Source organism: Marmota marmota, unplaced genomic scaffold, assembly GCF_001458135.2.
Source record: "Marmota marmota marmota unplaced genomic scaffold, marMar, whole genome shotgun sequence".
Classification (NCBI taxonomy): domain Eukaryota; kingdom Metazoa; phylum Chordata; class Mammalia; order Rodentia; family Sciuridae; genus Marmota; species Marmota marmota.
The window spans coordinates 14469627-14482442 of NW_026000057.1; the positions used below are offsets into that span (position 1 = coordinate 14469627).

The 12816-nt window shown below is 31.5% G+C and overlaps 1 protein-coding gene across 1 annotated transcript in view; it reads left to right on the forward strand.

Moving 5' to 3' along the window:
• Positions 1–12816, forward strand: part of Glrb (glycine receptor beta) — an 89756-nt gene that overhangs the window by 56768 nt on the left and 20172 nt on the right. The window contains exons 5-8 of the mRNA XM_015484408.2: positions 2975–3204; positions 3312–3394; positions 5109–5249; positions 11877–12029. Of these exons, the coding sequence (XP_015339894.1) occupies positions 2975–3204; positions 3312–3394; positions 5109–5249; positions 11877–12029 (607 nt within the window). The remainder of the gene's footprint in view (positions 1–2974; positions 3205–3311; positions 3395–5108; positions 5250–11876; positions 12030–12816) is intronic.

The following is a 12816-nucleotide window of genomic DNA, read 5'->3' on the forward strand; positions in this document are numbered from 1 at the left end:
GACAACATCATCTAGCTTTTTCTTATACTGATCCTTGAAAAAGTCACATGATATTGTTTGATCATATTGTTCTGAATGCTTAGATTAAACATATCAATTTAAAGATATAGTCATCTGACAATATACATTATAAAACATAGCATTTGGAGAAGGTAATAATATAGTTTTTTTGGTCTATAAAATTTTAGAATACCAATAAATTTTGCAGATCATTACAAGGATTTTAGCAAAAAAATTTGAAATGGAATACTGTTGAATGCTCAAGATGATTTTAAGTGGCTTTTAAATGTGTGCTTTCACTAATGTAGTATAATTGATATTTTATTAGAAAATGACTGTAACTAAAGTATATTCTTTTTTATTTAATTATTTTTAATTTACATTTTTATCAAGTTATAACTTCTACATGGTTAAAAAATACACAAATCATAAGTGTATAAATCAAATTTTTACGTGCCTATTTGACTGGGGGTTCAGGGATTCCTTCTTAAATGGAGAGCCATTCATGCCTGCATGGAATGGATAAAAAGTTCTGCCAGAAAGCAACAATGTATCTGCTGGAAGCTTCTTCACATGAAGTAGCCCTTCATCTTGGACAATGCTTGAGTTAAATTTTGCACAGGTGACAACTGTAATCGGATATGGAGTTGTCAATTAACTGCCATTACAAATTTTATGCATTTTGTGCATTATGATACAAAGTTTATGTGGCTATATGGTGTACATTTTCATTTTCTGTATTGTAGGGCTTCCTTGATTTCGTGTTCATCGAGATAGAAAAATGTTATTTTTTCAGGGGTATGAATGTGTTCAATGTCAGTTTGTATAATCCTTAACTTCGGAACTATCTGCATATGATTTTTAGAAATCAACTTTTATGTTGAGTTTTTGAAAAAATATTTATTTTAATCAACATATGAATGGTACATATTTATGGGATATAATGTGACATTTCAATACACACATACAATCAGAGCAGTGTAATTACCACCTATCACCTCAGTATGTTGAAATTTTTATGAATATCTAGTTTAGACTTGTAGGATAACAGCAGATCAAATCTTATTTCACTACCTGTAGTTCAGTAAATGCATATTGTTATTTAGTGCCTTATCCTTCTCCAAATGCTGTATAGAATCTGGATATAAAGATTTTATTGGTGAGAGTAGAAGCTCCCACATTTTTCTCGAGTTACTCACTACTCATCGCTTACTTTTTATTTGTATTTTAAAGCACACATATTTATGTCCTGTGGATATGTTTTAGGTTGTATCGTGTAATAAAATATGATCTATTATTCTGTCCTATTTAATTATTTGGGGTTTGATTTGAAGTTTATGATCTAATTCATTTTGATCATGACAAAGTCTTTGGAGGAATAGTATTGTATGGATTTTAGATAACTAAAAACAAGGAAGGACCAGACAGTGTCATATACCTGTAATCCCAGTGACTCTGTAGGTTAATACAGGAGGATGGCAAGTTCAAGACCAGCCTCAGCAATTTAGCAAAACCCTCATCAACTTAGGTAGAACCTGTCTCAAATTAAAAATTAAACAAACAAACAAACAACAAAGAAGTGGGTTCAATCCTCAATTCCAAAAAAGAAAAGAAAGAATAAAAGAAAATAGGAAGGCACTAAAATAATTTATGGCTTGAATTCTTTTATATAGATAAAAAATTAATTTTTTATATAATAGATAAAAATTTAATTTTTTAATAGATAAAAAATTAAAGTTAGAAGATCTGAGCATGATGTTTCAATACTGAATTTGACTGTATATATTAATAACTGACTGTATATATTAATAACTGAATTTGCACCAGAACCTTATTAGCAAATATAAAGTATACTAAGATATTATAAATCTTCCTAGGTTCATATACTTTCAGAATCTATATTTCTTATAGAATTAATTTTTGTAAAGTTTTAAAATTAAAATTACTCAAGCAAGTAACTGACTTAAATATCAAACTACTTAAATGCATTTAAAAATATTTTCTATGTATTTGAATGAAACATTTATGAAATTAGCATCTACTCTGACCTATTGTTTTTTTGGTTGTTGCTGTTATTTTGTTTTGTTTTTGGTACCAGGGATTGAGCCTAGAAGTGCATAACCACTAAGCAACATCCCAAGCTCTTTTTATTTATTTATTTATTTTATTTTGAGACAGGGTTTTGCTAAATTGCTTAGGGCCTCGATAAGTTGCTGAGGCTGGCCTTGAATTTGCAATCCTCTCTCAGCCTCCTGAGCTCTTGGGATTACAGGCATGCACTACTATGCCTGGCTCTGATCTGTTTTGTATAATCTCCATCTTATTGGCTATTGATCTCAAACTCTATCTATAATGACTTACACATGTGGGTACCCCAGGTAGTTTTTCTCTGACCTACCACAGAATATATAGTAACCATTTGTATCTACCTTCTTCCATCTACTGAAAGAATATATAGTCACCTTCTATATATGTGGATTCAATCAACTACAGATGGAAATTGTTGGGGAAAATGTTGCATCTGTATTGAACATGTACGAACTTTCCTTGTCACCATTCATAAAGAAGTGCATATAAAAACTGTTTAGAAGACATTGACATTGTATTTTATAAGTAATCTATAAATGATTTAAAGTATACAGAAGACTTGCATCAATCATATGCAAATACCACTCATTTTATATGAAGGACTTGGGAATATCCATGAATTTTGACATCCACAGGGAATCCTGGAACCATTTCCCAGGAGACATCAAAGGACTATCATGTGTGCGCTCTATTTATAAGTTGTTGTGATCTTAGTTAATGTCAGAGGAGCAAACATATTTGTGCTACTAATTACCGAAATACTTTTTTATTCTGGTGTTGAACATGTTCTTAGAAATAGCAATTCATATAAACATTCATTATTTTTTAAAATAATTGAAAATAGCAATAAATACACACATGCACACATTTATTTATTTTTTCCCAGGACTACAGAGTTAACATATTTCTGAGACAAAAATGGAATGATCCCAGGCTGAAGCTACCTAGTGATTTTAGGGGCTCAGATGCACTGACAGTGGATCCCACTATGTACAAATGTTTGTGGAAACCTGATTTATTTTTTGCAAATGAAAAAAGTGCCAATTTTCATGATGTCACCCAGGAAAATATCCTTCTGTTTATTTTTCGGGATGGTGATGTCCTTGTCAGCATGAGGTACTACTTTATACTTAATATCTGTCTATTTATATTTTTCTTTTCCAATCAGTGGATCACAGAGGAACATATTAAATTATCTCTGATTTCTCTGTTCCTGCTTTCAGGTTATCCATTACCCTCTCATGCCCTTTGGACTTGACTTTGTTTCCCATGGACACACAACGCTGCAAGATGCAACTCGAGAGCTGTATGTAAATAATGCCATTAGTGATTATGGAAATAAAATATTTATGTCTAGAAAATATAATCTACTAACATTTTATGTAACAGTGATAAAACAAATAATTTTGACCATTAATGGTCATTTGAATAATTTTGGAAAATTATAGTTATTCTTTTATTCCATTAATTTGTATGGAGATAGACAAATATTTTCTGTTCCAGTTTGATTTTAGTACAGTTGATATGGGTGCATACCCTTCTAACCTAACTCCAATTGCTGTCTTCATTTGAATGAGTAATAGAGAAAAGGTAAAGAAAAAAGTGGTGTCCTAACTAACTTCTCTATAATGATAAGACCCATTTTCATAGCAGGAAATTTGAAAAACACTGAAAAATAACTCTGTAAATTCTATCAATTATTCACTTTTATGAATGTGTAAAAATATATTTTGATGTTTTTCAAAATTATATTTTTAATGTTCCCATAATCATTTTTTTTTAGTTTATAAAAGATGTGCTAGATGTATTAATTGAAATTTTCTATGAAACATTAATTAATTTGCTGTGGTGCTTATCCTTTGAAAATAAAAGTAGCACATACATCTTGACAAATTAACACCAAAATTAACATATGAAATCTTTAGTCTGAATATCTATATACCATGACCTATTTGGGCAACAAGTGGAGAATAATAAACTTGTAAAATGTAAATATGCTTGCTAGATTTTATACTTACAGTTACTTTGTTTTTATTTTTTTGTTAATGGGTCCTATATTTGGACAATAGTTATTGCTTTCAAACTATAAAATGAGCTTTTTCACATATAAGTATATGGATGTGTGTACATATTTTTATATCTGTTATATGTATGTGTGTTTTATATCTGTTATAGATATGTATTTTTATAAAATATTTCAACTGTGCATTTACATTTTAGTTATATTAGTAGATGCACTAAAATATTGAATTTAAAAAATAGATGCACAATAGGTATCAATGGTAGGTTGCTCTATGCTGTGTAACCCTTGAATTGTAGCCACAGTAACTGCAGCCAAAAGATGCTGAAATGATATTATAATGATGTCCATTTGAGAGATGGTTTGATTGCCCTTTTATGTCCTGGTTCTTTTTAGTTATACATGACAGTAGAATTCATTTTGATATAATTATGCAAGTATGGTTATATCTTATTCTAATGAGGATCCCATTCTTATAGATGTACAGGATGTTGGGATTCACTATGGTTTATTCATATGTATATAAAGGGAAATGGTGATTTCTCTTTTGTCATGATGCAACTCCTATCCTGTCCTCCTGACAGGATTTGTCAAAAAATTAGTTAGTTCAAATGCTTACATTCCTTTAAAATTTTTAGGGTTTCCTATTGCATGATTAGACATATATGTATGCAAAAATCTTGTATCATTTATTATCATTTTATTGATGGAGACTTAAGAATTCTGACATATAGAAGTGAATTGCTATATATGATGCCCTAAGATTTGAACTATTAAAAATATGCTGGTTAATTAAACTTACTCCTTCTTTAGGGTAATTTTCTGTAACCATTCTGCTTATATTTTTTATGAATGACCATTGATTTTTAACTCTACATTTTTAACTACAATAAGAGTGTCCTATTTTATTACCTTTATTTAATATTTGGAGTATTAAAATATTGAGAAAGCATTAATAATTATATTTCATTCTAACAGTTTCATTAATTTTTGTTTATAGTTGGTTACACAACTGATGATTTAAGATTTATCTGGCAGTCAGGAGATCCTGTTCAGTTAGAAAAAATTGCCTTGCCTCAATTTGATATTAAAAAGGAGGATATTGAATACGGCAACTGTACAAAATACTACAAAGGCACCGGTAAGTGATAGGATTATTTTAAATAAAACTGAGGTCTATTTCAAAGGTTCATTTTAATATTAATAGACGCTAAAGGATAGAAAAGAATTAAACGTAAGTTCTGTACAAGTATTTTATATTTATATTCATATACTAAAACTTACACAGAATTATGTTCACTGAAGTTTTCTGGTCTTTTAATTATGAGATAGATTTGCTTTTTTTATGTAATTCTGGTCGTAAGAGGTTTTTGATTTTTTATTGTAGTAATGCAAACTCTCCCAGGCATTGGTTTTCGTACATGTCACCAAGATATTCTACTTCTGGTGAGATTCAGTTTGGGGCTAAATATTTTTGGATATGAACAATGTAATCCTTGTGTATTCTTCCATTCTCTTTTGAACAGTTTTTAAGTGGTGATTTGCCCACTTTTAAATTTTTTAAAATATGGATCTTTGGGCTATACAGAAACCAATGAAAGTGGAAGGTAATTGGATATCAGTGAATATTCCCTGTACTGTCTTCTTGGCCTAAATCATAGAACAGTGAGTTATGAAAAGCAAATTATCTTTATTTATTAAAATATGTTGAGATCTTGCAAAAAATAAGATATTTGCTATTCAGTACTGTTATAATTAGCATTCAACTTTGTAGTCTAGTGAAGTTATAGACATTGAGGCTTTGACTAGTGAATATAGTGTTATTTTACTTAGCAACATAAATTTTAAAATGTTGAAATTTTGAGCATTATTAGTAGTAATAATCAGTTCAACTTGTGAGTTGCCACATAATTCTAATTCTGTATCAAGAAGTAAATCATGCCAGAAGATATTCAGGAGTAGATAAAAGTAAAGTTTAACTGTATTGCAATATTTATGTTGTAGTAGTAAAAGGGTATATAGGTTACTCACGGAGACCTTAGAGGATCCAATGTTTCAGATAAAAGGCCACCATCATGACATTTTCAAGTACAAAACATAATTTAAAACAATCCTCTTGATAGTAAAACAAGAGAGTGAAAGTTTACGTATCTAAAGCATTATAATAAAGACAACAAAAGAGAAAAGGGTATATTAGTTAGCTTTTTGTGGTCATGACCAAAATGCCTAACAAGAAAAATTTAGAGGAGGAAAGACCTGTTTTGGCACATCTTTCAGAGTATTCAACCCATGATCTGTTGGCTGTGTTGCTTTGGGCTGGAGGTAAGGCAGAACATCATAGTGGAAGGTTGTGGTGGAATAAAGCAGCTCAGTTCATGGCAGCTGAGAAGCAGAGAGAGAGGAGGAAGCTGAAAGGAAATAAACCCTTCCAGGGCATCTTGTCCTCAGTGACCTACGTTCTCCAACTATGTCCCACTTCTCAGTGCTCCATTCAGCCATCAGTGGATGAACACACTGATGTTGTCAGAGCCCTTAGGATCCAAGCAATTCCCAGAAGCCCTCTCTCTGAACATGTGAGGTTTTGAGGGAAATTCCAAATCTAAACCATAACCCTTAGAAATAAGATAAGTAAGCATCTATTGTCGACTTTCAATTACATTGACATATTATATGAAATTTATGTAATCCTTTCAGTAATGGTGCTTATAGTATATTAGCTTAAGAGAAATAATAATTGAGTATATTGCTAAATAATTATCAAGTTTTTACAAGTAAAAAAACTGAGAGTTCTTAAAAATTTGACCATCATTTGCTTATCTCTTTGGAGAAAGGTTTATTTAGGTTCTTTGTTTATCTGAGTTGAGCTGTTGGTCTTTCTGTTACAGAGATTTTTTTTTTTCCTCCAGTAATGGGGATTGAACTCACTGGTGCTCTACCACTGAGCTACTTCCTGAGCCCTTTTTTTTTTTTTTTTTTTAATTTTGAGACAGCCTCTCACTAAATTGCCCAGGCTGGCCTTGAACTTGTGACCCTCCTGCTTGGTCCCCCTGAGTTCCTGGGATTACAGGCATGAACACTGTGCCTAGCTTTGTTGTAGAGTTCTAAGAATCTAGTATTTTGGATACTCGATTTTTATCTGTTAGGTTATTTAGGTCTTTGATCCATTTTGAGTCAAATTCTTGTGTGTGTGTGTGTGTGTGTGTGTGTGTGTGTGTGTGTGTGATGGTGAGGATTAAACACAGGGCCTCAAGTTTGAGATAATTTTTGTATATGGTGTGAGTGCCTAAACTTCCTTCTTTTGTATGTGGGTATCCAGTATCCCAGCAGCATTAAATAAAAGGACCATGTTTTTGCTCCACATATTGTCATAGTGCTCTAGTCAAAAAACAATTGACTTTAAATATAAATATATAAATAAACTTTCAATTCTATTCCATTGGTCTTTTTGTCTAAACCCTTGCCAGTTTTCCACACAATCTGGAGTACTATAACTTAGTCATAATTATTGAAACTGGGATGGGTGAATCCTTTAGATTTCAAGGTGGTTTTGGCTATTTGGGGATCCTTGAATTTTCATGTGAATCTTAGATTCAGGTTGTCAATTTTTGCCCAGAAAGTAGCTGGGATTTTGGTAGGGAATGCAATAAATCTATAGGTCAATTTGAGGAGTACTGTCATCTTAACAATATTAAGTATTCAAAAATATTAGGTTGTCAAATACTCAATGAATCAGCCATAGATAAACATAGATTATTAGATATAGAAGTGATCTTACAGATAAACAGTAGCTAGCTCCTTTATTTATTCATTTATTTATTTTGGTGCTGGGAATTGAACCCAGAGGCGTATAACCACTGAGCCACATGCCCAGCACTTTTTATTTTTTATTTTGGGACAGGGTCTCCTTAAATTGTTTAGGGCATTGCTAAGTTGCTGAGACTGGCTTTGAACTTGCAATTCTCCTGCCTCAGCTTCAAGTTGCTGAGATTACAAGCATGCACCATGTCACCCTGCAAGCTCCTTTATTTAACACATATAATAACTGAAGTGCAGGGAAACTGAAGGACTTACTGAATGTAAACAAGCAAATTTACATCAGCCTTGGCACTAGTCATAGTATTCCTTCACCCATCCAAACTCCTTCAAATTAAGAAGACTAGAATTTAAAGGAATTTTATAACCCATCTAGTAATGAAAAAAATTATCTTGAAAGCCAAAAAAAGTGTTTGGGGATTATTTTATAGTAATATATATTTAGTAGACAGTGTTTTGAGTTTTTACTATGCTAGGCATTGCTTTAAGTGCTTTGCGGGAATTATACTATTTCATCATCACAATAATCCTCTGAGTTAAGTATTTTAGTATCCCCATTTGACACATTAGGCTAATGAAGCAAAGACACTTGGCTGAGGTCATACTGTTACTAAGTAAAGCACTAGAATATTGAATTTGATATCATTACACAATTTGTGGAGTCCTGTTATAATTTTAAAAATTAGTTATCTGCATTCAGATTATATACTTAGCATTTCAAAATGAATACTGTCTAAATTTCTTTGATAAATTTGAAGACTAGTTTATTGAAGTTTTAACTATCATTTAGAGAGGAAAATAAAGCTAGCAATTTTATTTGTAATTTTGTTTTAGAGCACAAAGTTATTTAATAGCATTGAAAATACATAGTTTTTTTTCTTGTCTCACTTTTAAGGCCTACTTAAAAACATCTCCATTGGAGACTTAGCAATGAATAAAAGACAGGCTTCTGCTCTTTATAGAGCCATAATCCAGTGTGATAAATAAATACAATAAAAATTCATTTTAGTTGTTAGAGGGAAATAAGAGGTTTTAGTGTGGTACAAAGACTTGGGAGGATTAGTTAAAAGTCATGCATAGGGTTTTTTGTGGTATTCTTTGAGTAATCATAAATAAGTCACTGAAATCTCATTAGCTACAGAAAACAATAAAGAGCTTATGGCTAATATAATATTTTTTGACACTTGCTGTGTTCCAGGTACTTCATCAACATCTATATAAGTCATTATATGAATATAAGTGAAACATTTTAAGGTTGGTTAGTACTTAGATATTTATAAAAATTGGACATTGAATGCTGAACAATGTAAAATAGTAGAAAGATACAATAGAGCAATATATATAAAGTGATGGCCATTATTCTCTTTAATTTGTATAGAAATAATGACTCAACATTAACTTTTAAAAAAAAAATGCTTTTCTATGATGAAAGAAATCAGAAAGGTAGAGAAGTATTTGAAAGTACTTAAATTGGTAGGCTGAGTGAAAAATGAAATAAAACCTTACAGGAAATAGAAAGTAAATTGAATTTGCCCAATGAACATTTATATCAATTAACTGGCCACCTGCCTCTCATAAATGTAACAGTACTAGGGAAAGATCAAAAAAGATCAAGAAATGTTTCTCATCAAAGTTTATGGACCAAATCACTATAATATCAAACATGTATTTTATTGCAGAATGCATCCATGTCTTGTGAGGCTCCCCTTGTGAGTAACTTTGCAAAAGGTACATGCTAGAGACTTGCTTCAAACACAGGACTTCTGTGATTTAGGCTGTCGTTTAAACAGAAGGGGATGAAATGTAAAATTTTATTTTTAACATGTGCTGCTTTGTAGTAAATTATAATCTTTGTGACAACTGAGGCTACCTAAAATATATATAATTTGTTTAGAAACCTTTATGTATCATGCTCCATTTCCTATGTGGTTGGTGAATATAAAATAGTCTGAAGAAGCGACGCTATTTCAAAGCAGAGTACTTCTGAACTGCATTTCTTAATGGGAACTGATCTTTCTTAATTGCAGTAATTGTAATTACAAAAGTTTATATTTTTGAAATATTACACATGATTGTTGAAAACATATGTTCTTGATTGGGCAGGAAGTTAAAATGAGTGGTGGGAAACAGGAAAGGGAGGGAAATTTTTTATTGTTTTGCTTTTTTCTATCTCATAAAACCTATGAATGATTTAATATATTGCCTAGTTTTAATGAAAATAAAATTTAGAAAGAAGCTCTGCACTTTTGTTTTTTATATAATATAGGAGTATTTGGCATAATTACAGTTTATGTCAGTTACAATCAATAAATTGTTTTTGTTTCATACTATTCCTACTACCTTTAAAATCTGTCAGAGGCAACAAGGATTATAATTCATAAGAAAAAAATAGATTTCTCACTTACTTATTAAGAGGATGTAAATAATCTTCCTTTTTGTAACTGCTATTAAGAAGCTATTGTGTATAAATACTGCTCTCGGTACTATAATGTGTAAATATGAACATTTTTCTAGCATTAGAAATGGGTATAATCATCCTAATTAGGAAGACTAGGTAAACTATTTTTTAACTGTAAAAGAGTAAAAAGTAACATTATACTTCCCCCATTAATTGTTTCCCTTATTCTCTGTTCATTTATTTGTTTCAATAATTTTAAGTAATTATGTACAGTTTAAATTGAAAACAATTGGAGAAATTTTAATTTTTTTGGTATTTATGCATAATCTCACTTTGATTAACTGGTAAATGACATTGTTTTATCTAAAGTAGGCATATTAGGCATTAAATCTAATGTGTAAATTTCTTTTATTTATTTATTTTTTAAATTTTCTTGCATACATGACAATAGTGGAATGCATTATAATTGTAATTATCCATTCACAGCACAATTTTTTCGTAACTCTGTATATAAAGTATGTTCAGGCCAAATTATGCCATTATACATGAGCTCTATTATTATTATTATTATTATTATTATTTGCACTACAATTATTAATACACCTTTATACCACAATTTATCATATCTCTGTTTGTATATAAGGTATGAATTTCTAACTAAAAGAGTTGAAGCATTTAAAAATCACCTTCAGCATCTGTAACTGTGTCTTGTGTTTGGAGTGCTGTGAGATTTGTCACTTATTTTCTTAAAACAGCAAAGGCTACCATGAGCCTGCCTATAATTCATGATTAACTTTGGGACTAGTTGTCATGGCAGTTCTAGAATTATGTTGTAAAGCAATTTCTGCATTTGTCTCAGTGTGTGAAAATGAAAGTCCTTTCCCCCCACTAGAGTGCATCCAGAGGGCCTAGAGTGGAGGTGGGGAGGGAATGGAGAATAAGACCAATGTTGGCACTTCAGTCTTTTGTGAATATAAACTGAAAACACCAATTTCTTCCCATTGCTAATGTTTATCTCCAAAACTACTTAATAATAATAATAATAATTATTATTATTTTTAACCAGGGTGCCAGGGATTGAGCTCAGAGACACTCAACCACTGAGCCACATCCCCAGTCCTTTTTGTATATTATTAGAGACATGGTCTCATTGAGTTGCTTAGCATCTCACCTTTGCTGAGACTGGCTTTGAATTTGATAAGCAGTGGTACGTGTGGCTAAAAATCTAATGCGGGGAAAGGATTGTCCAAGAGTGTTTCCTTTTATACTTGTTGTGCTTTGATTTACTGTTCCCTGTATGACTCCTACAGATCCTTTTCCCCAGTAGTACTCTCAGGTCAGGAAGGGTTGAACTGTTGGAGGTTCACTGCACAGAGACTTAAATACCTAGACATTGCTGTTGTGGAGCAGCAGGTGGGATCTGCTTCTCATGTTGCAGCATTGACTTTGTGAAATTGACTTGGATAGAAATGTCTTGTCATTTATGGGTATGTTAGTTATTTTTACAGTAAAATGTTGGTGCAAACCTCATACCTATAATGTGTCTGTTTCTGAAAGGCTACTACACGTGTGTGGAAGTCATATTCACCCTGAGGAGACAGGTCGGGTTTTACATGATGGGTGTCTACGCCCCAACCTTGCTGATTGTGGTTCTTTCCTGGCTTTCCTTCTGGATCAACCCAGACGCAAGTGCTGCCAGAGTACCCCTGGGTAAAGTATTCTACCCTTCTCCCTCATGTCAGGATTGTTATGGAGGTTGAACATTGCTAATACAAAAATCTGAATTTGAACTCTGACTTGATACCACAAGTAGAAAATTTCACACCTGACCTCAGGTGATAGATTATCATTGGTAGGCAGGTGCACTAAAAATATTGTACAAAATTACTTTCTGATTATGTGTTTAAAGTGTGTATAAAATGTAAAGGAGTTTTGTATCAAGACTTGAGCCCCATTCCAAAGATTCATATAAAATACAAGAAAATATTTAAAAATAAAACAAAATCTGAAATATGAAACACTTTGGATTTCACTTAAGCACTAAAGGACCTGTATCTGTAAATAACTGATGATATAATCAGCTACTTTGAAACTGTGGCTCTTGGAATTGATGGCATCCTATTTTTTTTTTTTTGGAAGGAAACTTCTTTCAAAATTTAATAATGAACTAGATTTTCGTAATATTTATGTTTTGAAGCCTTTTTTTCGAATACTCGGGATATTTGAAGCACGTAATCTATCTTTTTCAATAATTATTGATATGTAATTTTTACCTATTATTGAAATCAAACATCTTCAATAGTGTCAAAGTTAAAAACAGCTATCTTGATGAAAATCTTTTTCAATAATATTATATACATCTTATAATCTTAGGGTATACAGTAATGCACCACATAATGATATTTCAGTCAATGATGAACTTCATATATGATATTACACCCTGTGGCCTAGGTGAAAAGTAGGTTAGTCCATGTAGATTTGTGTATGTATACTCTAT